This window comes from Dacryopinax primogenitus (assembly GCF_000292625.1).
Source record: "Dacryopinax primogenitus strain DJM-731 SS1 chromosome Unknown DACRYscaffold_9, whole genome shotgun sequence".
In the NCBI taxonomy this organism is placed as follows: Eukaryota; Fungi; Basidiomycota; class Dacrymycetes; order Dacrymycetales; family Dacrymycetaceae; genus Dacryopinax; species Dacryopinax primogenitus.
This window is the reverse complement of record NW_024467206.1, coordinates 467,470-493,311: the sequence shown is the minus strand read 5'-3', so window position 1 is coordinate 493,311 and position 25,842 is coordinate 467,470. Positions and strand designations below refer to the sequence as shown.

Genomic DNA, 25,842 nt, shown 5'->3' with positions numbered 1-25,842 from the left:
TGGACGCGTCGTGGACTCAATTAGTTTCCAGTATGTTTCCCATATCGGGAAGCTTGCCTTTCCCTTTCCCTCGTAGTCAAACTGCGCATTGAACCATTGCTCCATCACCCGCAGTGCCCGCTGTAAAATTCGCAGCAGCACAAAACACGCGTCATGCCGGAGAGCCATGAAGAAGGTTATGATGTTATTCTTGCTTCGCAGCACGGAAGAGACCCCTTCGAGACAATGTCATAGGAGCAGGCCACTCGCTGATGGTATATGGATTTCGATACTGAGTATCTGAGCGTGCTGTGCGTGTCAGAAGACTATCCACGCAACGATGTGCCCATGTCACGGCAGATGCGCTCGTGCTCGTGTTCTTATTGAAGCTTGGTACAGATGCAAGTGCCAGATTTCTCTCGGACCGCGAGGATGAAGGTCGTGATCTGTGCCAGAACATTCCGGGATCAGGCAGGAAGTGATGAAGGACAACGCAAATGACATGACCGAGGGAGTTGGTGATCTGAAGGTTATGCTGCACTGCTGCCATTGTTGGTGGTTGGCTACGAAAAAAGGACAAAGTACTGCCTTGAGCTTGCACAGCCCAAATTAGAAGGCGGAGCCGACTGATACGATATGGGCAAAGCGATTACATCATTGACGGGACTTTTTGCCAGATGCACTGTGCGTATATCAATCAGTCTGCAGATCTTCGTCTTCCCCGAAAGGACAAACTGCGGTGTTCACCTTTGCGCGGATCTCCCACCCCCTATGCAGCGCTGTCCCCGCGCTTATAAATCACAGCTCTCATGGACAACAGAACATACGCGTCCCAACGGAATACAAGCCCCGACCGAACGTGAGCAACATGAAAATGACTAGCAAGTTGAACCATGTCCTAACCCAGGACCCCACCGGAGAACCCACGAACGAACGTGCAGACATCAGGGAGTTGAACATGTCACTCAATCGCTATGAACACGAGTGACTCGATCACAATTTATGGAAGACAGCTCTATACGACAATCTTGGAGTGCTTATGTAGATTATGAAAGCCGGCCAAAGAAAAATGCATGACAAATTGTAGTTAATGCAACTCGATGACTTGTGAGTTATCCTCAAATACCTAGAAAAACTTGGCAGCCGCTCTGCCCTTTCCTGCCTTTTTAGCTCCAGCGAGTCGGTCCCTGGGAAGTATGCTCTGCTCCACGTCACTGTCGTCTTCCTCGTCGTCTTCCTCGTCAGTCTCACTCTCCAGTTCTTTCGGCTTCACGTTGAGCTTGGGCGTCGATGTCGCCCTGCGAGTGTTCGTCGCCGAGTTTTGAGACATGCTTTGACGCAACTTGTCTTTGCTCAGTTGAGATAGACCAATATACTGGCTCGCCAGGCCAAAGACCCCCGTATCCTCCTGCGAGCTGGCAGGCAACGATTGGAATTGAGAAGGAAGTTGTGTGTCTGGACGGAAGAGCGGTTGACTGGCTGCTTTCGGTGTCGGGATGGAAGGATAGGAGACGAGGGACGAATCAGATTTGGGCTTGCTCTGTTGGCTGCCTCTCCGTTGCTGTTCTTGGGAGGGTCGGCGTGACTCCTGATTTACGCTGCCGATAATCGGAGCGGGTGGCGCTAGAACATTAGAGCTGATGACCCGTGGGGCAGTCAAGTCTTCATCATCGGTATCATTTGCATCGTCATCAGCCTTTGTCCGTGAACTGGTTGTACTGTCCTCCATCTGTACGTCCAGTCGGTCCAAGAAATCAAAACGCTCTCCTTGAGTGGCAAGCTCAACCTCCATTTCTTCGTCTCGGGTAACGGTACTATCAGGCCGAGAGATTTCCTCGCCGAGAGCAGCTGAGCTGCTGCGCAACTGGTCCACTAGTGAGGCGGAGGATTCCGTTGCTGGGCTGGGATCTTGGGGCAAGTGAGTCCATGTGGGCAAAGAACTAACAGGTGGCGGAGGGGTACGAGCACCGAGTGAAGGGCTAGTTGGGGCGTGTCTTGGGTCACGGACTTTTGATGCCGGGGCGACAACAGCAGCAGGGCTAGGAACCGGTGGACCGGTGGGGCTCGATGACCCACTGTTCCACCCGGGCGTCTTTGTGAGACTTGGTCGAGGAAGTTGGGATAGAGGGCGCATTAGTTTGCCCTTCGATGTAGAGGTACAAGGGGTCTCAAGTATCCTGGGGACTGAAGGCTGCGAATTCGATAAAGGTTGACTAAAGTTGGTGATATCATCCGGGACAGCTTCGTCACCGATGGACATCGCAGCACGAGCAAGGGCGGTCTGAAATCGGCCGGATGCGCTCGTAGGAGTTCCCGATGCGACAGGATTAAGGCGCAGGAGTTGCGCGGGAAAACCAAGACAATTAATTGGTGAACGGCGGGGTATGGGTGTATGTTGAGTAGGAGTGCTTGTTTGAACGAGACGTTCTAAAAATGGTGAAGGTCGGGGTGTGTCTGTCAGAGTTGTAGTGTTGATGGGAGCCTCATGATTGTTGCCATGTACCTCCACGTGCACTTCTCCTTCGTCAACTTCCCGTTCCTTGGAATGAGGTTCTATCGACGGAATGATCTTTTTCTGCGCAGCTTCGATTCTTTCGGCTCTCGCTCCCTGTTTCCTCTTTGGCCGAACGTGGACAACGGCGTCAATCCGTGATTCATTGCTTTGAGGCTGGTCCGGAGAGCGCACTGAGTTGTTGGCGGGGCTGTTTGGAGGTTGTTCCTGTGAAGCTAGTTCGCGTCACAATCGACAAAACCGCACCCATCCACGCTCATGACGACTCACCATCTTTCTTTTTCTTGTTGGGTTTCTTCAGTTCCTGCTCAGGCACGGTTTGATGTGCTGCATCATCCACAGGGGGTTCAGCTCCAGTGAAATCTGCATTGGACTTTTTCGCGCGTTTCTTTTTGTCCTTTCTTCCCCCAGCAGCACCAGTAATTGCGGGCTCCGCGTGCGCCACAACGCCATCAAGAGCCACTCCATTCACAGGTTCCGTCGATGTAAGGGGAGTTTGATCGCTTTCGCCCTCCTGATTCGGTTGTGCGCCCCCAGTCTTCTCAACCCCTTTAGGCTTCTTCTTCTCGGAAGGCTTCGCGTCTGATCCAGCCGATTTTTCAGCCTTCTTCTTATCTTGTTCAGCTTGCTTGTCCTCCTGCTGTTTCTTCCGCATCGCTTCACGAGCAAGAATCCGAGCTACGGGGTCGAGAGAGGACACGTCTGCCCCGGAGGCTGCCCCCTCTGGTCTGGGGGCCAGGGTTATAGGTGTGGGAGCTGTAGCTTCGGCGGGTTCAGATAGTTTCTTCTTCCTCTTTCGTTTTTCCTTCGGCTGAGGTCCGTCGCCTATGGGGGCTGGTTCCTTCGGAGGTGGCTCTGTGGGGGTGTTTTCGAGGGGGACAGGGAGGTCGTTTTTCCGTTTTCGAGCTTTCAGCTTCTCCTTCGTAGGCGGTTCGACCGGTCTGACTGCGTCTTGTGCCGGAGTATCCGTATCTTGAGGATTGTGCTTCTTCTTCCGTCGCTTCGCTGGAGGTTCCTCTTCTACAGGCTGTATTGCACGCTTCGTAGCCGTTGTAGCGTCGGCTACAGTATTCGCAGCCTTGCGACCAAGCTCTTTCACAGCAGTAGCAGCGGTCTGTCCAGCCTGTACAGCAGTATGTACCAGACTAGTCATAGAGGTTTCAGCTTCTTGAACAAGGCTGTTGTCTTTCGCAGCATTCGCGGTCGACTTCGTCGGACGAGTAATGTTCTTCCCCGAAGGCACAGGTTTCTTCGCAGTGTCTTGAATCATTGCCGTAACCTGCACGGCCGCACGGCTAACATCCTGTAAACCCATGCTGATCCTTTTCTTGGCTCGGTTGGCGCGCTCGCCCAGAGTTGGCTCCTCGCGCTCTTCATCGGCGTTATCGTCGTCGTCGTCAAAACCAGCAGCACCATGAGGTATTAGGTTTTTTGCGCGCATGAGATTGGCAACGGCAGGCAAAGATGGGCGGCTTTGATTCCCGAAGGATAGGGATCGACGGCGTGTTGCCGCCACCGGCTCCACCGACCGCCCTTGCTCGAACGGCACATCCGGCGCGGGTGTCGCAGAGCGTGAGAAGGACCAGTCAACAGGAGCATCCAGTACCGTAACAAGCACATCAATACGATTGTCAACTTGAGCCTGTGCTTTTAGGGACGTGAAGTCATCATCTAGTAGAAGGTGAGAGCGCCCTCTTTTGAGTATTCATATGATACGAGAGCGTACCATCTTCGAGATCCACTTCAGTGTCATCGCGAAGCTGAGACAGTCCCAGCTGTGCATCAGGTAACCCCAGTTTCTTGAGAATAACAGCGCGCATATCATCAAGGCTGTCCTCTATGATGGGCGGCACATGGACATTAGCGCCGTCTATATCCCTGTACAATGTGCTCACCATTGAAGACGCGATCGAACACTCGTTCGTCGACATGGTACGTGATCCTACACACCCGATTTGTGCTCATCTCTAACTCTGGATCTACCACTTCAGAGCGTCTCCGTTTCTTGGTGCTCATTGTGATCAAAGAGGATGAAGGAAGAGATGTAAAAGACGGCGCTCATCAAAACGCGTGCACGGGACCAAAAAAGGTAAATCACCTGCGGGTGGAGACGGACATATCGGGAATGCGATGACTCGCATCGGGCCTCATTCATTTGTTTTTCATAGTTAAACATGCTGAAAACGCTATTCTTCAACTACTCAGACGAAGTGCGGGTCCTCATTACGCTACTGATCGGAGCACGTCTACCAGGTCTGCAAAACCCAGATCCTGCTCCACAACCCCAGTACACCAAAAGCTCTTCAACATCATCCGGACCGAATCCACGTTCTGTTCGAGTTCTCCCGCCTCCTTGAGCCTATGAATGATCATGGAAAGGAGGGGTCTATCATCCGAGGTGAAATGCTTGAATGTCGCCAGCCTCCAAAGGCGAAGCAGCGTTGGCACCAGAGGCATGAACGTGTTGGCAGGCAAGCGTGCGTACTTTCGCGCAGCAAAGATGTCCTTCTCGTGCAACTTATGGTCTCCATTGCCTGAGAGAGTAGGTTCGCCCTCAGGCCAGAGCAGCCGGGCGACATGGGTATCATCGTGAGTGATATCGACCGTTGCATTGTCCCATCGCATGATTTCCTCGGGGATGGCGGCGTGCTCGATCGGTACAGGTACAAGCTTCTCTACAGGAACGGCCTCGACTGATCTTTGTCCATCATGAATGGTGACCTTCGGAGGATTGGGATCGACCAGCATCATCCCGGGCGGTACAGGTGAACGACCTGGCCACATCGGTTGTTTAAACCACGCTTCGGTCCTCTCCCGGAGGAAATTGTCCTCATACATCCGAAAGAGGCGGACAAGCAACACAGCGGCTGTCGCGAAGGGCTCAAACGATTTCACATATGACACTAGAATCGCAAGATCGCCTTCGGTGCTGGAAGGGGTATAAGCAACCATCTTGTCGGCAATGTCGAAGAAATAGCTCGAAAGAGCGCAATAGGTTCGTTCGGTAGCTTTAGGCGAGTAGTTACGCTGTTTTCGTCGGCTACTGAAGTTCCACGCCTTGGAATAAACTTGTATATACTCCGCGTATGAGATGTTGGTAAATCTCGGTTCATGACCTGTAGTACCTGTCAGGGAAAACTCATCAGGATACAAATGGCATACCTTGGAGAAGCTGCTCCCGGAGAGTCTTATCCAAAACATCCTTGATCACTCGCCAGTCGTCCTCGAACTGCCGAGTTTCCGTAGAGATGGTATTCGATCGGTTTGAATACATGATAGGCATTGCCGATAAGGGTTTAGACTGCGCAGTGTGGGCCAGAAGACGGGCATTTAAACCATTGGTCCAAACAAATGAGCGCCAAACTGAGAGAGCCGACTACTACCGGGCGATGCCGAGCACAGCCGCTCCAGTTCGGGGCATGTGACAATCACATGAGTGTCACAACAAACTTCACTCATTGACGTGCTATGTTGAGTGGTTTCCATTTTACATGAGGTTTCGCAAGCATGAGTTCCAGTCAGAAACGGTGGGATAGCAGTTGAGCCTTATATACACTACCGTATATGGCGAGTAGGAGAGGAAGACATGAGGAGAATAATCCAGTGATTGCAGATGATACAAGATGCGATTCCTCCGTCAATCCATAACCTCTCTTCCGCCCCCCCCCCCCAATTGCTTGCCTTTGGCCTCTGATGAGGAACGACTTGGAGGAAACAAAGATAGATGGAGGAATTAGAAAAAATAATAGTCTAGAGATGGGAGGAATCATAAGAGATAAATTAGATGGAGATAGTCGTGCAGTCGGAAACGATCGTTTTGCCCTCAAAGGTGGCGCCTGGGCAGCACACAAGGTTTGCGCCAGACGCGAGAGAGAGGAGAGACTCAGGGAACTCCAGGGCTGTACAATTAACGCCAACGGTCACATCGGCGGGAAGAGGGACGAACATTCCGAGGAGGTCGAGCACGTCAGCGACCACCCGGGTGTCTTGGAGCCCGACAGAAGCGCAGCAGTAGAGGTCTTCGAGAGCGCAGCTCAGACCGGCATCGACGCCGGCAACAGAGGCAACGGCAGGAACTGTCTCGCGGGCTGCGAGCGCGCCAACGGAGGCGGTAGCGGCGATCTCAGCTTCAACGGGGCCGACGATTGAATTTGCGAGAGCGGCGATATCGAGGCCGGCGGTCTGGCCCAATACGAGGTCGAGGACATCTGGGGCGCTCAGGCCAAGAGCGAGGGCACCGTTCACGTCCGCAGAGATCTCTGACACAATGCTGGGGATGGCGACGTCGGCACCGAGGATGGCAGTGGGGTTGGCAAGAAGTTCCAGAGCGGCGGTTACATCGGCCACCTCAGCAACGAGGGATGCAATCCCAGGGACTGAGAGGCCAGCGGTAGGCACGGGGAGGGCGGGGAAACCAGTGGCGTTAAGGAGGATCGAAACGACAGCTTCGGCGTCTGCGCCGAGGCTGAGCAGGAGGGTCTTGAGCGCGTTGATATCGACCGTGCCGTTCGGGCCGGCGAGGGAGCTGAGGTCAAGGCCGGGGAAGTGGCTGCTCAAGGAAGTGACGGTGCTGAGGTCGAGGGGGCCGTTACCCAACAGGCTGGCGAGGAGCCCATCGACAGAAGAGAGGGAGACGCCGATCGTGGGAGTGGCACTGAGTCCGACGTCGAGGAGGCCATTGAGGAGGTGCAGCCCAACAGTTGGGGTGGGGCTGAGGTTGAGGTCAAGGGATGCCACGCCCGAAACGTCGGCACCGACGTCAAGGCCGAGGGTAGGGTTGGGGCCCAGGAGACCAAGGTCAACTGAGGCAGTCGCATCGACCGGAATACCGGCGACGTTCAGTGATGCGGCGGCATCAACACCGAGGCTGATGGCGGAGGAGATATCCAGCCCGACGGAGGCGGAAGCATCGACCACAACGGGGATGCCAGTGGGAAGGACACCGTTCAGGAGCTCAGCAGAGGCCGTGACTCCCGCATCGACACCGACTGAGACGCCGTTCGTGACTTCAGCACCGATGGACGCAGTTGCGACGGCGTTAACTGAGGCGATGCCAGAGACGTCGACCGAGGCGGTAAGGGCTGTTGCGATATCGACCTGGCGGGGAAGAACAAGGGCATTGATAGATGCCGGGATGGCGAGGAGCGAGAGGAGAGAATACATTATTGGTAACTTGTAAGATAGTTGGGGTTCAACGAGTGTGGGTGCTGGAGTGCGAGAGGGAGGAATTAGGCGGGTCGAGACCTAGAGTAGATGAGAACCGTGAGAGCGGATGAGCCTCCTTGGGATTGTCTATCCAGGTTCTTATAGGCTGGGCATTGGCAGAGGGGGAGGGTGATAAGCGCCATCTGACGGCATAGAGAGGGATAAACAACGGCGATGGAGCGGGAGACAGGGCAACAGATGCCTCGACCGTGGGTTGGAAGGAAGTTGCCAGGTTATTGCTCGTTTGCTGTTGTGAGAGGGTACCAGACCCACGCCGACAAGTATTTTCGACCATCGTATGCTCTTCCTCCCTCTTTCACGGATGACAAAGAGCTCGCTCCAAGTTGTTCCCAGACCAATCCGATTTTGCTGAGACCCAGCCCTTCCCGAGCATATCGAGTCTACCGAGACCCATCCATCAGCCAGAACTCCTCTGCAGCGTTCAAATATTCTCGAGCATCGAAAACAGTAATTATGACACTCGGAGCGAGAGCCTGCTCCAGGAGATAACGCGTCGGTCAATGGATGGTCGTTAATGGCAGAGGGGATGAAATGTGACAGGGTCCATTGACCTGTCAAAACGCGTGTTTGGGCACGGGACTGGCACGTGATGTAATCGATCCAGCGCTTTGGAAATGTGGAAATTTTGAAAGCTTGTGCCTTTGTGCCTGTACTGTAATAGCAACAAACACCGGAATAGCAACAAATACTGAGTTGTTCATTTTCTGCTCAGGTGAGATCAGATGCCATCGGCTTGAATGAAACGGACATGAATTTTTGGAGGCAAAGAGTACGTAACCACCTTGCAATGGGCAGGCAGCTCATCTATCACGCACAGCATAACATTATTCGATATGGACGCATTCTGATGGTAACTCCTGCTCATGTTTCCTCTTGCAAAACAAACACCCGAAATAGCTTGTGAATGTTCGATCATTCATTCATTCAAGTTTGTGCTAGCTCGTGACGAAAACACTGGTATTCCCCAGGCAACATCGAAACCAAAACATGCTTCCTCATCATGCTTCACCGCATCCTTCTACCTTTCTTCCCACCTACATTCATAAAATTCCTCTACGCGTTTCCTTTTTCCGGGCGTATCCTTCCCCGCAAATGATTCAAGGCTCTGCTCCTGCTTCTAGCTCGCGGGCGGCGCACGCCCTTTGCACCCTGGTGCGCAGCCTTCCGCACCATGACCAACGTGAACCTCTACCCCCCCCCCCCTATCTCCCTCTCCGCACCATGTTCTTGTCATCCACCTATGCCATGCCGGCACCTCCTCATGCCAATGCCGGAGCTCCGGAGGACCCTCATTCCCTAACGGAATTGAAATTCTTTCAGCTGACGACTAGGCTTCCGTGTCGTTTAGTTTCGTCAGGCTTGCTCTTATACACTCCACAAATCGTGCGTGCTGGTTGCGGTGCATGACCTGGACGGTGTATAATTATGACTGACCTGGGGGGGCGTTCTCCAGTCGTGGTCAAGATGGTTCCAGCCAAAGCGTATCTCATGCTCACCTTGGTCGTACTGGTATACGGCACTATCCTGTATCATCATACCCGCTGGACTTTCTGGAACTATCGCGCTGGCCGTGTGCGCCTGCGTACGCCTTTCTCTCCCTCGCCTGATCTAGCTGACATCTTTTAGTGCTCACGATACACTCCCTTTCGGGGCTTTCCGAAGTGGGACTCTTCCACCTCCGCCCATTCCTCACCATCCCCAGCCCGGCACTACATACATCCCTCGCACTCCTGCAAGCCCTCACTCTCCTTTCCCTCGTCCGCACGCTTAGGCGCGGCTTACCCCTCCTCACCCGTCCATCCTACCAAGCCGGCGGAATCCTGCGTCTCGTCCTCCTTTTCCTTCCGCAGCCCTATCCCAGCGCCGGCCTCCAGCTGGTGCACGGGTTCGCTTTCACCCGGCTCTTCATCTGGATGTTCCAGACCACCGGGGTTGTAAGAGGTGGGAGGGAGGTGTACGCGTTTGCGGTGTTTGGCGCTGGGTTGCTGGTGTGTGCTGGAGGAGGCCGGGAACTGGGACTGGCTTATGCTGCTTTGGTTGGCTTAATCGCGGCGTTGAATAGGTGGACGACGGCACAGCTGGCGCATGATCGGATGTAAGTCGGTGGTCCGAGACGAGTTATTGGGGATTAACATTTGCAGCAGGCATTCGGACTTTGTGCGCGCGCTCCTGCAGGTACTTGTCTTCCTGGGGTTTGCGGAATTGGAGACAGTGCGGTTGTATGACTCTGGCTTGCTATTAGGCCAGACATCCAGCGACAACCAGGGTCGGTCAAAAGTGTCGGACGAGATGGAGGAGGACGATTTCTGCCTGCCTGAGCAGCCTCAGACAGACGACGCGCCTGAACCGACAGAGGCCGAGGGAGCCAGTGGGCTGAAGCGGATGAGTGTGCTTACCCCGCCCGGGTCACCCGGCGGAGTATCTAGAAAAAAACCAGCTTTGAAGAGTTAATTCACCAACGCGGAGGTCTCGCTGCGGTGAAAGAGGTGCAATGGATGGACGATTTCAACGGACTTCACGGAGGATTCAATATTAGATTGGAATTAGAAACATAATATTCCTACCAGCGATACCTAAAATACCACTACCTAGAAATGACACCAATTGAGAATGCGAGCCAGCCATCTTGTGCCAAACATACGCTCGTGATCTATTTCCTGTGCCACAACGAGCGCCTACCGTCTCTAAAGAAGCGCCCGCCCCTTCCATTCGACCGCCCTGAGTTTCTGATGCTGTCTTATCATCTCACTCTCATCACGCGCTCATATTACCCACTTGTACAAAGGTCTGATAATGGAACTGCTTCACTGTTAAAAATGCTGGTTCATTGCTCCGTTCCTCACGGGCCAACTGTTATACTCCTCCCGGATCTCCAGTGCTCACCCACCACTACTCTTCCTCTGCACGACCATGCCCAGTCTGCGGCAACGTCTGGCCCCCATATTCACCTTTGAATACTGGGAACTCTCACCCGAGCCATGTACTTTCGCCCCGAGCAGTAAATGGAGTAATGCGGATATGGACCCCACCCCCCTAGAAAAGCGGACCTGGACGACGTTCAACTACATCGTGCGTCCCTCCCATCCCCCTCACGCACAGCTAACTTCATGCATCACAATCTGTAGACATACTGGATCTCCGATGCATTCAATGTCGCAACATGGGATATGGCCTCCGCCCTCCTAGCCTCCGGGCTCTCATGGCATCAAGCCCTCCCCTGTATCGTCCTCGGTCACGCCCTGATCGCATGCGCCATAACCGCGAACGGCACCATCGGTGCCCGATTGCATATACCCTTCCCGGTTCTGAATAGGAGCAGCTTTGGATTCTGGTTCAGTTACTTTTCGGTCGTGAGCCGGTGAGCACATGCGATCAAGTTCTGCGCCGAAGACTGGGACTGACAAGCGTGCAGAGTCGTACTAGCCATGTTCTGGTTCGCGATCCAGACGTACACAGGCTCGGAATGCGTCTACCAAATGCTTCGTTCCCTCTTCCCCTCTTTCCTGCACATGCCGAACCACCTCCCGCCCTCAGCGAACATCACCTCTGCGGAGCTCCTCTGCTACTTCCTCTACTGGCTCATCCAGTTCCCCTTCCTTCTCATCCCCTCCCACAAGATTCGCTGGCTCTTTGCTGTCAAGAGCGTTGCCGTCACTGCAGCGGGTGTGAGTATGATGGTATGGGCGTTTGTGGAGACGGGAGGGGCGGGGGCGATTATTGCCCAGCCGGCGAGAGTGAGCGGGAGCGCTCTGGCCTGGACATGGCTAGGCGGGTTGAACAGCGTAATAGGGAACTACGCTACGCTGTGTACGCTCCTCTTCTGTATTTCTCTACGCCTACTTACACGGCATCATAATCTGTGGTTCAACGTGAAGCGGTAAACATACCCGACTTTACGCGCCTCGCCAAGCACCCGAGACATCAATACGTCCAGCTGCTTATCATCCCCCTCGCCTTCACCTTTATCGCCTTCCAAGGGCTGGTCGTCACCTCCGCCGGGTACATACTGTACGGAGACTACTACTGGGACCCGCTTCGGCTCATCAACAACTGGGATAACCGGCCCGCGGCGTTTTTCGCCAGTTTTGCATTCTGCCTCGCCACGCTGGGCACGAATATTGGTGCGAACAGTATCAGTGCCGCCAATGATTTCATGGCGCTGCTGCCCAGGGTACGCACTTTCTTCCCCTGTGCTGAGCTTGATTCGCTGAGTGAGATGCGTAGTGGCTGAATATCCGCCGTGGACAGATCCTCTGCGCACTCATAGGCGGGTGGGTAATAATTCCCTGGGAGATCCTAGCCACGTACGCCCACCTCCACCCCTGCTGCACAGTCGTTTGACTAACAGAGCCAGCGCTACGGGATTCCTGAACTTCATGGGAGGGTACACCGTCTTCCTCGGCCCAATATGCGCGATCATGATCGTTGATGTACGTCCTTCCCCGTCCCCACTCGGCTGGGCGCTGGCAGGCAGAGAGCACTGACACGTCAGGTGTGCAGTACTGGTTTGTCAAACACCAGAAGATCGACGTCCCTGCGTTGTATGACCCTCATGGGCGATATCGCTACACGGCCGGAATCGTGCGTTCCCCATCTCCCCATCTCCCATACTCGGCACTCTTCCTGCTATTCTTGTCTCCCAACTACCTGAGCTAACAGGCTTCTGACAGAACTGGCGCGCTGGAGCGGCACTGCTCGTCTCCGTACCCCCCAACCTGCCGGGGTTGATAAACGCCATCAACCCATCAATCGAAGTCGGCGGCGGCATCTACCCGTACGATATCGCTTGGATGCTCGGGGTGGGTGTCCACCTCTCATGGTGCCAGTCCGACTGATTGGAGTATAGTTCACTCTGGCGGGAGTGACGTACTATGTCACTTCTTGGCTCTGGCCTGCGAAGGGGACGTTGCTTGAGCATGCGATCGACGTGGACGAAGCTGCTGCTCTTGCTAGGGAGAAGCACGAGCGAGAGAAGGACAGGGGCGCTTATCCTGAGGAAACGAAGGAGGAAGAACTCAATGTTGGTGTGCGAGAGGTCTGACGGGGTTACGGGGAGGCGAGCATCAAGTCTAGGATTAATGTACAGAGGGTATGGATGTAGAACAGCTTTTGGATACAACGCACGTAGGAAAAAATCGATACACTTCTCTTGATATTTTAGAGTATTATTTCGCAGCCACTGGCTCGAGAGGGACCCAAGTCCACTCCCCTTCGGCGTCCTCGACCCACTCGCCCACGGGTTCCGGTTCCTCTGCTGGGAATTCATCGAGAGGTTCTTCGGCCGGTATTGGGATATCCGTAGGTTGGTCAGCTACATCCTCCAACATGGGCTGGAACTCTTCAGAGACGGGGGAAAGGGAGAAATCAGCTTCTTTCAGAGATGGAGGAGCACCGTAAGCAGGTGGATAAGGAGCTTCAGGCCGTGGTGCTGGTACAGGGAGGGTTACAGGGGCAAGAGAAGCACCCGCGGCATGTTTAGCATACGCCGCTAAAGCATCAGCGATGGCCTGCTTCAGTCTCTCGCCTTCGTCGTCTTCTAATGCCGCCTCCTCTTCCAGTGGTCGAGGAAGAACAGGCACAAACGGAGCATGCTCTTCCTCGACAGGCGGCACGGCTGCAGGTGCGAACCCAATCCCGTGCTCTGACGGCAGCTCGGGTTCTTCCAGCTCTTCTTCAGTAGGCAGGGGACCACGAGACGGCTCCTCAACCCATATCCACTCATGATAGGGCCCTAGCACCCAGGAACCGCGTTGCAGCTCAGGAGGTACCTCCTGGACCGGTTGTTCCTCAGGTTTGGAGATTATAGGGTCGAGGTGGGGGTATGCTACGAGAGGTGCGGAATCGGCCTGCTCGAGGTTTGTGGGTGGGTCGTACTCCGACACCGGGGCAATATCGTCAGGTTGATCGATGGATTCTTCCCCGGGTACGAAGGTCTCGTGTTCGACAGAGTCGTCATACCCCGGGAGATCCCCAATTGTCGGACTGGCTTCATATTCCGGCTGCAGGTCGTATTCTGGGGAGTCATCGTACACAGGTAGCTTGTCGTACGTCGGAGTCGCCTCTTCCGACTGCAGATCGTATGCCAGTGGTGGGGTTGCCCATTCGGCCGGAACAGGAGGAACTGCTTCACCGTCCCAATCAGGAAGTGTAATGCCACCGGAGAGCGTCCCCGTCTTCTCATAACCGATCTCTTGTCCAGGATCAGGGAAAGCCAGTCCCTCCTCCAGGCGCAAATCCACTGGCTCAGGCTGGGTCCAACCGCCCTCTCTCTCCCCCTCGGGCCATCTCTCGTCCGCAAACCTCACGTCTTCGTACATGACCCGATCGACCTTTGCGCTGCCGTCGCCGCGGTTGAGCCATGTCCATTTGTATTGTGTTGCTACTTGGACTACTGGGCCCCAGGTGGGGAAGTCGACGATGTCGGAGTAAGTGAACGAGTTGGCCGCGTTGTCGATGCAGTTACTGCGCACGGGTCAATACCTTGTTTCTGAGGAACAGTATGGAAAAAGACTCACAAATGCAGGATACCGGGGAAGATCGGCCATCTCTCAGGCGCGTCCGCCATCCTCCTCTCAACATCCCACATCCTCTCCCCCCTCCTACGTACCTGCTCCTCCTCAGTCATCTCATCATCCCCATCGTCCAGTGCAAAACCCCAATGGTTCCTACAATGGCTGACGTCCCAGCTCAAGCCGAGGTGGCCCGCTAGCTCGGGGCGCGCACGCCAAATGGCGTAGTACACGCCTTGGTCACCGAAGGGTGGGTTGTGTGGATCGAGCCCGGCGGACATGAGCGAGGAGTAGGCGACGTCTGTCCTGCTCGCCTGAGGACGCAGGTCAGATGCCACCCACTGGAATCGATCGCGCATCGCTTCCAGATCCAGCAGGAGTGAGCAAGAGCATACGGTGAGCTCGTCACTCCCTGGTCCAAGGGTAGGAAGGGCAAACACCTGCCCAGGCTTGAACTTGTCGAATTCCTTCCAAAGGAGAAGCGGGTCGACCGTAAAGAGCGTATCGATATCGATAAAGATCGCGCGTTTCGTCTCGGTCAGGATCTCGTGGAGAAACACCTTAGCCAGACCACCTGCACCGGCATGGTAGGTACTCCCGATCCCGGCACGGGCACCGCGAGCCCAGATCTGGGACGAGGAGAGAAGGTTGTAGGATACGTGGATATCGTATGCTGGGCGATGGACGAGTGTGAGGCGGTCATCTATGTAGTACATTGCAGCTTCGTCGCAGACGATGTGCAAGTGAACAGGGGTAGATATATGCATAAGCTGCAGGCACTGTTATTGGGTGTTCTCTTTTCCTTAGATAGCGGAGACTCACGATCCCCTTAATCATCGTCACGGCTTCAACCGCTGCACTCTCTCCCATTATTACAAGCGCAAACTCGATGGTCGGAGGTTCCCATTTCGTCTTATCCAGGTCGAAGACATCCACCTGAGGAGCGGGAAATTCCCAGCCCCATTCCTGGCTATCCGCTGCCTGGTGTTCCGCATTAGCATGTGTAAGTCGCTCCTTCTCCTCACGCGAGAGAGTCCACTCTTCTGGTGTGCCTCCCTCGACCGCGTTCGGGATCCAGGGCCGCGCTCCGACGGGATAGGAAGCAAGCTCGGCATATTCCTCCAGTGGCTCCAGGGCGTAGGCTTTGTTCCCCCCTCCCCAGGTGAAGAGCGTTACGCGGCTCGGATCGTCCGATGAGGAGCCGTGGAAGAATCTCGAGGCTGCGGAAAGCGCCGGGCCGTAGTACCCGTAGTAGGAGTCGGATTCTGAGTCGAGGGAGTCAGTGGAAGGGGATATGAAGGAGCCGTAGAGGATGGAGAGGGTTAGCAAGAGGATGCCTGCTCCGAAGAGGGTTGCGAGCCTCGTCGCCTGTAGACGGAGAGGGGAGAACATGGTGTGCCAGAGAGAGGAGGCGACTCGTGCGTGCTATATGTTTGATCGCGTCGACAGTGTTGGACGTAATATAAGACTCAGTCGAGCTTGTTGAATGTCAAGAGAGACGAATAAACACGTCAATCGTACTCATTCCGACGACTATTATCCTTTATCCTTCGCCCAACTCGCCGCTTGCGCCTCGCTTCCCTTTCGGGTCCATTCTTCACGTCTGGGGTAGCCCATCAGGCAGCCCCTGCCCAATTCTCGACTTCATTCCGCTGGTTAATCAGTATGATTAGAAGACGTTGATCAGTTCGTGGGGTGGGGTGTGGCCACCAGAGAATGAACCTCGAATGAGATACGTCGCTTTGTGGACCCTGAACCTTGTTGGAACTTCTATTTGAGGGCGTACCTTCTGTTATTCCGTTCACTCGGCTCCGATTCCTCCGAGAACATCAACCCCCCGCAGCAGTTGTGGCCTGAAAGGTCGTCTTCATTGTAAAACTTGGTGCTATGACAATGCATGTAGTATTTACAATGTAGTGCACTGTTTCGCCAAAGGGCAAAGTACTAACGCCTGATGCTCCCCTTCGGCTCCCCCGGCGCTCAAGTCATCCTACTCTATTGCAACATAACACACCTCCATTCCAAGAACATAAGACAGCATATCTAGCTCAAAGAATCTTGGGCTTCCTAAGGAGAAGACGACAGTCAGGGAAACATACATCTGTCCGACTCGGCCTCGGCCTCGGAGTCCCATGATTTCGAGGAAGGGGCAAGCGGACAGATGCAAGTTTCTCCGAGTTCCAGAGCTCTAAGAGACGAGGACAGACCTCGGGAAGGTGCACGCCCCACTAAAGATGGGCAAGCGTAGCCTCTGGATAGAAGGCACCAGACCATCCTGTCGGGCGAGGACTCTCCCTGGGAGTGTCAACAATCAAAATCAGCAGTCAGGATGCCGCCTCGAGCGCAGCCGGAAGGTGCGAGATGGACCAAGGAAGCCAGGCCCAGGAGAGCGCCAGAGGCATGGTTCTTCGAGACCCCCATTCTGTGAAGATAAAGGATACAGCTCAGAAGGTACACACCCGAGACCATGCCAACACGCCAGCCTTGGGGAAAAGGCACGGAGTGGTAGACCGAAGGGTGTGAGGAATCCAGGTTCGGAAATATCCAATTGTTCATACGGAGTCGAAGGCACATTCGGGGAATGAGAGGACAAGACAGGTAAGGTAACGTGATCATGAATCGCCTTTAGAAAACCGTACAAGGTTGGTCAGCACACGTGATCTACCCCTTCCTGCAAGGAATTTGAGAGCCATCAGCGCCGAAGGGGAGAAGGGAGGAAAGGTCCATCTACAAGAGTGTAGATGCGAACCAGGAGATCGACAGCGGCGAAAGAGGTCCAGGAGAGGCCAGGGGTGCGAGGCAGCTGGGATGACGTGTCCCACCCGATGACTGCACCAGGACTGAGCAGTGCTAGAGGCCAGATCGTGACAGGCCTGGACACGTCATCCGTCTCTGTCTGCAAGCGTGACGTTGACCGGAATGATCAGACAATTGTTGGCAGAGGATCGCCGAACAGCTGAGCAGCACCGTACCGGACCCTCGGGAGAACCACAAAATAGTGTTCAGTGGAGGAGAACGATGCTGCTGAGCACGAACGGTGTCCGAATGCACGGGCAGGGGGGCGGAAGTTGGAAGTGCAAGGCAGGGGAGGAGGATACGAGGTTCTTCTACCCAGAGGGGAGCGGTCGTCCGTCTCTGTCTGCTAGAAGTCATCGACCGGAGTGATCAGACAATTGTTGGCAGAGGAGGGCCGAACGGCTGAGCAGCAAGGGGCAGGACCATCCGTAGAACCACAGAATAGTGTTCAGTGGAGGAGAGCGATGCTGCTGAGCACGACCGGTGTCCGAGTGCACGAGGGGGGAGGAGGTTGGAAGTGCAAGGCAGGGGAGGGGGATGACGCTTCCTCCCCGCCCCAGAGGATGGGGAGCTGTTGTTCGGCAGAGCGTTGCGAGACAGAGTGGGTAGGGGAAAGGGGAAAGGGGAAAGGGGAAAGGAAGGAGGGACAGAGGGAGACGGACTTGCGCAACACCCGGAATCAGGACACTCGGCCCAAGCTACCCAGGCGAGCTCTGCTGCACGTAGTTAGTGCCTGGCCGAGCACACTTGGCGGGATAGGGCGCAAGACGAGTACTGGTGTCAAGGCTGAGCGAGGCTGAGAATTAAATGCGAGGAATAAGCCGGGTGAAGCTGAGGTCCAAGCACTGACCGAGCAAGGTACAAGTCTCTGGCTTGGAATGCAGGAATGCAGTGCGGTGAGGCATGTGGCTGGACGTGCCTGTCGGTTGGGATACCTCCTACACCCGGGCCTCCTTGACGACGTACATTCCTCCGGTGCGAGTACTGTATATGAGCCACAAGCTTTCCTCCGCCGGCCCAAGGAGGCTTGACGCGTCCCAAAGAACTGCGGTGCTCAGATGCAACTATATGCGCATACCTATCAGATGAAGAAGCACTAGTGGCCCGTGCACTCTTCGGTCCTAGTTCGCGAGACAAGGTTTGATGAAGTGCTTGTTGCCGAATTCGGCGTGTGGAATGAGCACTGCCACCCCCATTGTTTTGTTCCTCAGAGAACATCGTTGGCGTTAATGGAATGAGTCGAGAGTGGGGAATGTACAAGTGAGAAGGAGGTAATGAAAGTTCAAGAGAGTGAAAGAGTGTTGTACCTGTCAAGAGCTTGCTTGGCAGTGTGTGGTTGTATGTGATGAGTGCACCCTCGATTTGTTCACCCTCTCTCTCTCTCCTCTTCTCCCCCTTCTTTCCCCACTCGCCTCTGTTGGTGTTCATCGCCGTTCACCCTGTCTCTCATTTCATTCATCCGTTCTCTACCAAACACTCGTTAACTTCACTTCCCTCTCCCCTCCCCTCCTTCCCCCCACCCCACTCCCACCATGCTCGCCCTCCTCCTCATCATCCCCCTCGCTCTCGCCCTTCCAAAATCACACGAATCCCGCCATTCCCATCCCAAAGGCTGGCGTCCCCACACCGCCCCCTCCCCATCCCACCCCCTCCCTCTGCGCATCGCCCTCACCCAGTCTAACCTCCAGCTCGGTGCCTCCCACTTGGAAGTCATCTCCAACCCCGATTCCCCAGAGTACGGACACCACTGGACACCTGAGAAGGTAGCAGAGTTCTTCGCTCCTTCTACAGAGAGCGTCAGCGCCGTCATCGCCTGGCTCATCGAGGGAGGAGTCGAAGAGTCCCGTCTAGAACTAAGCAAGAGCAAAGGCTGGCTATCGGTACACAACGCCACTGTGCAAGAAGCAGAGCGACTGCTCAGCACGACCTACTCCTTCTACACCCATGTCTCCGGTGCATCCCACCTCGCCTGCTCAGACTACTCCCTCCCTCCCTCCGTCTCCCCCCATGTCGACTTCATAACCCCAACGATACACTACGACTTCCAGCTCCCTCCTCCTTCCAAGCGGGGGCTCAAACGCGAGAAGAGGGCGAAAGGCATGCCCCCCGCTGCCCAGCTCGGGCTACCCGACTCTGCTTCACTGCCAAAGATGGACCTCGGGGGCCTGTTCACGATCTTCGACCAGCTGACACATTGTGCAGACCAGATAACCCCCGACTGCCTGCGGGCGATGTACGGGATCCCCCCTGCCGGGATCCGACTCTCCACGTCAAAGAACTCACTCGGAGTGCTCGAGTTCGCTCCCCAAGCTTACCTACCCGCCGATCTAGACATCTGGTTCCGCAAGTTCCTCCCTTGGGCCGTGGGCTCCCGTCCTCAGTTCGCGGGTATCGATGGGGGAAACCTTGACCCCAGGAGCGTGGGGTTGCAGTATAATGGAGAGAGCGATCTGGATTTGGAGTATACGATGGGGTTTGTATGGCCTTTGAAGCCTGTGTTGTACCAGATTGGGGACAGCTATCTCTCTGGGTCGTTTAACAACTTGTGCGTCCTTCCCCCCTTCCCTCCCCCATTCCCTCCTTTCCTTTCCTGTTCGCTCGCAGCTCACCCCCACCCAGCCTGGACGCGATCGACGCCTCCTACTGCACCTACCTCGGCGGGGACGACCCCACACAGGATAGTATCTACCCAGATACGGACAACCCCGACGGGTACCAGGGGACAAACCAGTGTGGCGCGTTCCAGGCTACGAAAGTTATGAGCGTGTCGTATTATACATGCGTGGCAAAACGACAATGCCACGCCTCGCTGCAGTCCGATACCACCCCCCAAACCCCCCAACCCCCCAACCCCCCCCAAAAAAAAAAACCCAACAAAACCCAACTCACCTCATCACACTGCCTCCGTTCATAAAACTCGCTCAACTGTATCTCATCATACGGCGCATTGCGCTTTTTGTTTGGGGGCGCTGAGCTCATTGACGCGTATTGCGGACGCGTGCTAGATGATACGACGCGTCATGACGCGTTTTCTTGATGTACTGGAATGTTGGGTGAGCTGGCGCGTGTTGGGGACGCGTTTTGCGCTCTAGGCGCGTATTGCAGAGCTCAGCTGGCAGTTGCGGCACCGACTTAATCGCGTTCTGTCTTTTTCCTGCCCGGTGTGCTCCCTGTCACTCCCATGCTAACCCCTTCCCAGTACATGAAACTCGGCCTGCAAGGCGTCACTCTCCTCTTCTCCACCGGTGACTCGGGCGTCGCCTCCGGGTACGGCGTCTGCAGCGAAGACGGACAATACAGTTCCACCGGCACGCGGTTTGTCCCCTCCTTCCCCGCCACCTGCCCCTACGTAACCGGGGTCGGCGCCACCCAGCTCCCCGAGGGCGGGAGCGTCTTTTCCAAGGAAGTAGCCGTGGAGAGCAAGGTCTACTCTTCAGGCGGGTTCTCGGACATCTTCGCCCTCCCATCCTATCAGAGCAAAGCTGTCCAATCCTATTACGCGAAATACGCACCTCCCTACACTGCAGCGCAGTACAACAACTCCCAGGCTGTCCGTGGTTTTCCAGACATCTCCGCCAACGGGCTCAACTATGTCGTCGCCGCCAGCGGGAACTTCACCCTCGGCTCCGGCACCTCAGCGGCAACGCCCGTCGTCGCGAGCATCTTCACGCTCATAAACGACGAAAGGCTAGCGATCGGTAAAGGGCCAGTAGGGTTTGTAAACCCCGCTCTGTATGCGAACCCTTGGATGCTGAACGACATCATTTCGGGCAATAACCCGGGGTGTGGGACGGACGGGTTTGCGGCTGTTCCGGGGTGGGACCCGGTTACTGGGTTGGGGACGCCGAATTATCCGGCTATGTTGGCGTATTTTTTGTTGCATTAGTGGCTGTTGAGCGGGCTTGGGGGAATGGACTAAAATACCTGGGGTGTGACTCTTTTGTCTTTTGTCTCTTGGCTCTTGGCTCTTGGACTTTGCGTTTGCGTCCGCTGTCCTCAATGTTGGCTTTTGTCGTTTGATGTTGTTCATTTCGCCGATGTTGTCTCTCGCTCACTCACTCCTTCATGCTCTCACTCACTTATATCACGTTCATTCGCGACTTGTCCGTTTTGTAGTGTGTGATCTGGGTCTTGTGTACGTCAGGGAGGGAGGAGGGAGGGGGGAGGGGGGAGGGAGGGCAAGAGGGGGGAGGGAAACAAGAGGGGAGGGGGGAAGGGGTCATACCGTACACCGCTTACAGCTTACACTTACAGCTCACTAACAACCAGTATAGTATCGTTTTCGCCAGTTTTCGGAGTTGGGAGATACTCCTTTACAGTTTACCGTACAGTATTATCTCTGTCCACATTACCACATTATCACTTGAGTTTCCTCGTTGGGTGGAAATTAAGAGGGGAAGGGAACACGAGGCTGTGGCTGGCACGCTGGGTCGCTGGGGGGCTGGGAACATGCTGACTCGGAGGTTTGTGGCGAGTGGAATGCTTCCTTCCCAGCCTTGGTGGGGTATATAAAGGCCTTTGCGGCAGTTGAACGGGCAGCACTCTTCTCTTCTCTTCCTTCTGCTTTCCCCTCTTTTGTGGATTTGAGGCTTCAGTGTTTCACTGTGCTTGATGGGAGGGGTTTAGGACTGCTCACTTTCAGAGCATACCCCCCCCCTTGACCGCTCACCCAAGGCCTGAGTCGGAGCATCCACGATCCCGGGGATTCAGGGATCCCATCAACCATCCCCCTACCCTGCCTCCAATTAGCGGACAAACCTGCTCCTACTGGGTCATGTGTCCTGAGCTGGCTCAAAGCTCCTCATCACAGCTCAGTATGTGCTTCTCGTCCTGCTCCTGCTCCTGCTTCCTGCTCCTGCTCCCTGCTCCGGTTGTTGAGCGTCTGGTATACGAGCTTGCAATTGGTTGCCCGAGTGTCCTCTCTCGCTGTCCGAGTCGTCTGTCGTCTGTCTCCCCTCCCGCGTCTAGGCTCTGGATGGGAGCGCTGTGTATGCTCTTCTTCTGTAGGTTTTGTGATCGGGCTTGTCTGTGTGGAGGGTCGGGTTGGGTTGGCACACTGCATTCGCCCGTGATTGGGGTACACTGGTCCAGGTTGATATCCCAGTGCGGCCGGCGAATGAGTGTACGCTTCGGCTTTCTCCACTGAACTCGTGCTCCTGATTGGACCGAACTGGTCGTGTGTGCTCGCACTCGGTGCAACGTCCGATGTGTCCGAGTCATAAGTGTCCAAACTACAGCACTGGCAGTCCGAGTGCGTGCCAAGATCTGTCTTCAAGTTTCCTTTGTCTTCCTTCCCTGATCGGATCAAATCGCAGCGCAGGAGGGCTGTCCGCACTACTCTGACGGACTCTTTCACGAGAAAAGTGATTCCGGAGCCTCGTCTTTTGTAGTGCGTGCGGCCTCCTGCACAGTCAGTCCGAGTGCATCCACCCAAGACCTGTCTTCTCTTTGTCTTTGTCTTTCTTCCCTTGGTTGGATCAAATCGCAGCGCAGGAGGGCTGTCCGCACTGCTCTGACAGACTCTTCCTCACGAGAAAAGTGATTCCGGAGCCTTGTCTTTAGTAGTGCGTGCGGCCTCCTGCCAGCTTCAATTTCTCCCTCCCTCTGATGCGGAGTATCGCATAGTCGTCCATACAACCCTGTAGGGGACTACTGGAGCGGAAGCATTTGCGATCCAAATGCGTGCTGTAGAACTACATCCAATCTTTATCGGTGACATCCACCCCAGCCTGTCTGCTGCTGCTCATCGTGAGCGACTCGGGGTTGGTAGACTTATACCCTGGCTCTATTATCACCTCTGGGCAGCCTCAGCATGGTGGTTACGCGTCTGGATACATATCTGCCTTAAGGAGGTTCTGTTTGGCCATGTACTGCTGACTCATCACCTCTGAGTCAGCACCTAGGACGTAGTCAGCGCCAAGTACTCGCTGACTCATCTGGGACCCTAGCTCGCCTTGGCAACTCCTCGGCAGTCCCTCGTTGTCTTCCTGCATCTACTACCGGCACTCCGCATATTGCCAAATGTGACCTAGTCGGCTACACCTTACTACACCATTTCCCTTTATCAGGTTATGAGCCCTGCCGACTATTCGACTACAATGTCTACCTCTGATTTCAAGGATCTGAAGCAATGGCAAGTACTACAAGAAACTCGAAGAAGCTGTACTAGCCACAACCACCATGACAACATCTATGCCTACACCAGTACCCACACCAACACGTCAGCATTCCTCTGATGAGACAGAGAGAACAGAACGGGGTCTGGGACCAGAGTTGACTGAGGCAGAGGCAGTAGAGTGGGATGAGGAACTGGATATCTATGATGCAAATGAAGTGACCATTTGGGAGATCGTCTACCAGACAATCAGCCCCACAATGCTCATCCAGATTCGGGATGCAGCAACAGCACACCAGCTATGGATGAAGCTATCGGCCATACATGAGAACAAGGGTTTTGATGTATGCTCAACCCTGCACTGTTGCATGATGGATCTGAGATGCAGAGAGGATCAATCCCCCCATGAGACCATTGCTGAGCTTGCAAACTACTGTGATTGACTTGCCCAAATGGGCAAAGCAATTGATGACAAGACCTTTACCAACCATATTCATATCACACACCCAACATATCAGGATTCAATACAACCACTCAAGAATGCCATATGGGCTGTTCAACTCCCCAACCCAGACACTTGCCTCACTAGTGGCATGGTGATATCCACCATTTACAATGAATATGACTGGCACTCCTCAGAGCAGGAAGTGGACAAGGTCCAGTCAAATGCTGCACTGGGAGCAGAGATGCGAGGGAGGAATAAGGGGAAGAGTGGATTCAGTGGGAGGAAGGGGAGCAAGCCCAAGCCAAAATCAGACAAGCATTGCTCCAACTGTGACAAAGAAGGGCACATCTATGAAGACTGCTGGGCCCCAGGAGGACCCAGAGAAGACAAAGCACCATACAAATGTTGCCAACAGCAGAAAGGCAAGACCATTGCCACTGCTTCCACCAAAGTCAAGTTGACATCCAAGAAGACAGCACTTGCTATCACAGCACCACTGCTCCATGAAGAGCCAGAAGCAGCTGCTGCAGCCCAGACCAGGAAACTGTACTATGGCATAATCCTTGACTCTGGAGCCAGCATCCACATGTGCCCTGACTGTGCAAAGTTCATCCTGTATGAGCCTATCTAGTCAATACCCATCAAATCAGCTGAGGGATCTTCCTTTGCAGCAATTGGCCCAGGTGATGTGGAGCTCAGCCTACCTATGGGTAATGGCAAGAGCACTGAAGTCATGCTGAAGAATGCACTGTATACACCTGGCACAGCATACAGCATGATCTCTGTCCCCATGCTTGATGCCAAAGGATTCAAGACAGTGACAGAAGATGGCCTCTGTACACTGTACATGCCCAGACCTAGATGACAGGTCATCAGCTGCATTCCCTTGAAAAACAGCCTCTATTGAGTGGCTCCTGGCTACACCATCCAGCCAACTCACAACATAGCAGCCTTGGCTCAGTGCACTCTCTCCCTCATGGAGGCGCACAAGATCCTTGGCCACATTGGCATCTCTATGATTAAAGAGATGAGCACCACTGGCGCTATGCAAGGTCTCAACATTGACCTCAACTCCCCTGTCACATCTTGTGACAACTGCATGGCAGCAAAGGCCATATGCCTACCATTTCCCAAGACCAGCAAGCACACACATGCAGCATGCTATGGTGGCAAGGTCAATGCAGATCTGTGGGGACCACACTTAGTTACCTCTCTCAGTGGAGCAAAGTACATGCAAGTACTTGTCGACTCCTACAGCCATGAAGTATGAGTCTACTTCCTTCCAAAGAAGTCGGATGCCTTCAAGTTCTACAAGAACTATGAGGCCTGGCTGGTCATGCACTGCAATGACAAAGGCATTGCCATCCTGGGCTCTGGAGAATACACCTCAAGTGCCTTTCATGAACACACAGACAGCAAAGGCACCATTTGGCACCTCACCACACATGACTCACCACAATCCAATGGAGCAGCAGAAGTCATGAACTGTATCCACATCTTGGATATGCATTGCCTGCTGCATACAGCCCACCCACCCAACTTTCTTTGGGCAGAGGCAATTTGGCATGCAGCCTACCTTCACAATCAAGTTACGACCTCCCACCTACCCTGCAGCACAACCCCTTATGAGGTGGCCACTGGCCATAAGCCCAACCTACACAACATGCTGCCTTTTGGTGCAAAGGTTTGGGTGAAAATCCTCAGTGCCCACAAGACACAACCACAAGCCTTGGAGGGTCACTTCCTTGGTGTTGACAAAGAGTCTAAGGGCTACCACATCTATTGGCCAGCAAAGCAAGATGTCTCTGTAGAAAGGGATATCTATCCCACCAAAGATGCACTGCTGGATTGTCAGGGCACCAGCTCATTGATTGGTCAAGAGACATGACTAAGCCTTTATGACATGGAAGTAGCTGGTATACCTTGGCATGTGCTGAAACCTGCTGGAAGGATTGGATGGTCAGGTGACCTGCTGTGCATGGCTGTGCATGACCTCATATGACCTCATCCTTGGTCATATGACCTGATCACCTGACTAGGCTGAGTAAGCAAGATGTTCTAGCAGGTTCCACCACAGAGGTATAAATATAAGGCCTACTCTGCCTGGGACTGTCTCTTCAGACTTGGTCTCTTAGGATCATCCACAGGTACCTATACTGTAGATAGGTCTTAGTCATCAGGTCTACTCCACTTCCTTGTTGCCTGCTTAGACTCTTGGCACTCTTAGGTGAGCAGACTTAGTCAGCCTGTGTTGCCCTAA

General features: G+C 54.5%; 9 protein-coding genes across 9 annotated transcripts; 4 read left to right on the top strand and 5 right to left on the bottom strand.

Annotated features, from left to right (window-relative positions):
* Positions 1-1,105: 1,105 nt before the first annotated feature.
* On the bottom strand, positions 1,106-4,507 carry DACRYDRAFT_107543 (uncharacterized protein; the record flags this gene model as incomplete). The annotated part of the gene is made up of 4 exons (XM_040768496.1): positions 1,106-2,706; positions 2,762-4,162; positions 4,218-4,328; positions 4,387-4,507. 4 exons carry the CDS (start codon positions 4,505-4,507, stop codon positions 1,106-1,108), a joined length of 3,234 nt encoding a protein of 1,077 aa, XP_040628707.1.
* A 106-nt stretch (positions 4,508-4,613) lies between these two features.
* Positions 4,614-5,774, bottom strand: DACRYDRAFT_116249 (uncharacterized protein; the record flags this gene model as incomplete). Its single annotated transcript, XM_040770167.1, has 2 exons — positions 4,614-5,607; positions 5,654-5,774. 2 exons carry the CDS (start codon positions 5,772-5,774, stop codon positions 4,715-4,717), a joined length of 1,014 nt encoding a protein of 337 aa, XP_040628706.1. The 3' UTR covers positions 4,614-4,714.
* A 261-nt stretch (positions 5,775-6,035) lies between these two features.
* On the bottom strand, positions 6,036-7,803 carry DACRYDRAFT_22194 (uncharacterized protein). The gene has a single exon (XM_040772722.1). It carries the CDS (start codon positions 7,652-7,654, stop codon positions 6,272-6,274), a length of 1,383 nt encoding a protein of 460 aa, XP_040628705.1. The 5' UTR covers positions 7,655-7,803; the 3' UTR covers positions 6,036-6,271.
* Positions 7,804-9,144: 1,341 nt separating this feature from the next.
* Positions 9,145-10,227, top strand: DACRYDRAFT_100110 (uncharacterized protein). The gene is made up of 3 exons (XM_040767424.1): positions 9,145-9,299; positions 9,344-9,812; positions 9,862-10,227. The coding sequence occupies exons 1-3, from the start codon at positions 9,182-9,184 to the stop codon at positions 10,166-10,168; spliced, it is 894 nt and encodes a 297-aa protein (XP_040628704.1). The 5' UTR covers positions 9,145-9,181; the 3' UTR covers positions 10,169-10,227.
* A 400-nt stretch (positions 10,228-10,627) lies between these two features.
* DACRYDRAFT_52322 (cytosine-purine permease) lies at positions 10,628-12,758 on the top strand (the record flags this gene model as incomplete). Its single annotated transcript, XM_040775100.1, has 9 exons — positions 10,628-10,786; positions 10,843-11,075; positions 11,130-11,524; positions 11,593-11,888; positions 11,942-12,021; positions 12,072-12,147; positions 12,218-12,298; positions 12,388-12,516; positions 12,564-12,758. 9 exons carry the CDS (start codon positions 10,628-10,630, stop codon positions 12,756-12,758), a joined length of 1,644 nt encoding a protein of 547 aa, XP_040628703.1.
* Positions 12,759-12,882: 124 nt separating this feature from the next.
* On the bottom strand, positions 12,883-15,673 carry DACRYDRAFT_116245 (uncharacterized protein; the record flags this gene model as incomplete). The annotated part of the gene is made up of 3 exons (XM_040770166.1): positions 15,049-15,673; positions 14,233-14,996; positions 12,883-14,179 (listed from the first exon to the last, which is right to left on the bottom strand). Exons 1-3 carry the CDS (start codon positions 15,616-15,618, stop codon positions 12,883-12,885), a joined length of 2,631 nt encoding a protein of 876 aa, XP_040628702.1. The 5' UTR covers positions 15,619-15,673.
* A 1,245-nt stretch (positions 15,674-16,918) lies between these two features.
* On the bottom strand, positions 16,919-17,379 carry DACRYDRAFT_107537 (uncharacterized protein; the record flags this gene model as incomplete). The annotated part of the gene is made up of 2 exons (XM_040768495.1): positions 16,919-17,118; positions 17,199-17,379. 2 exons carry the CDS (start codon positions 17,377-17,379, stop codon positions 16,919-16,921), a joined length of 381 nt encoding a protein of 126 aa, XP_040628701.1.
* A 1,133-nt stretch (positions 17,380-18,512) lies between these two features.
* Positions 18,513-21,173, top strand: DACRYDRAFT_22191 (subtilisin-like protein). The gene is made up of 3 exons (XM_040772721.1): positions 18,513-19,567; positions 19,642-19,812; positions 20,185-21,173. The coding sequence occupies exons 1-3, from the start codon at positions 18,555-18,557 to the stop codon at positions 20,906-20,908; spliced, it is 1,908 nt and encodes a 635-aa protein (XP_040628700.1). The 5' UTR covers positions 18,513-18,554; the 3' UTR covers positions 20,909-21,173.
* A 2,029-nt stretch (positions 21,174-23,202) lies between these two features.
* DACRYDRAFT_15810 (uncharacterized protein) lies at positions 23,203-24,447 on the top strand (the record flags this gene model as incomplete). Its single annotated transcript, XM_040771141.1, has 3 exons — positions 23,203-23,481; positions 23,656-24,181; positions 24,254-24,447. 3 exons carry the CDS (start codon positions 23,203-23,205, stop codon positions 24,445-24,447), a joined length of 999 nt encoding a protein of 332 aa, XP_040628699.1.
* Positions 24,448-25,842: the final 1,395 nt, after the last annotated feature.

What these genes read in the sequence shown, in the direction of transcription:
- DACRYDRAFT_22194 (XM_040772722.1), bottom strand. Translation starts at nt 7,654, where the DNA reads ATGTATTCTCTCCTCTCGCTCCTCGCCATCCCGGCATCTATCAATGCC.
- DACRYDRAFT_100110 (XM_040767424.1), top strand. Translation starts at nt 9,182, where the DNA reads ATGGTTCCAGCCAAAGCGTATCTCATGCTCACCTTGGTCGTACTGGTA. An exon ending in CGCTGGCCGTGTGCGCCTGC is followed by an intron (nt 9,300 to 9,343) that starts GTACGCCTTTCT and finishes GACATCTTTTAG; the next exon opens with TGCTCACGATACACTCCCTT. An exon ending in CAGCTGGCGCATGATCGGAT is followed by an intron (nt 9,813 to 9,861) that starts GTAAGTCGGTGG and finishes CATTTGCAGCAG; the next exon opens with GCATTCGGACTTTGTGCGCG.
- DACRYDRAFT_22191 (XM_040772721.1), top strand. Translation starts at nt 18,555, where the DNA reads ATGCTCGCCCTCCTCCTCATCATCCCCCTCGCTCTCGCCCTTCCAAAA. An exon ending in TCTGGGTCGTTTAACAACTT is followed by an intron (nt 19,568 to 19,641) that starts GTGCGTCCTTCC and finishes ACCCCCACCCAG; the next exon opens with CCTGGACGCGATCGACGCCT. An exon ending in TATTATACATGCGTGGCAAA is followed by an intron (nt 19,813 to 20,184) that starts ACGACAATGCCA and finishes TTTCCTGCCCGG; the next exon opens with TGTGCTCCCTGTCACTCCCA.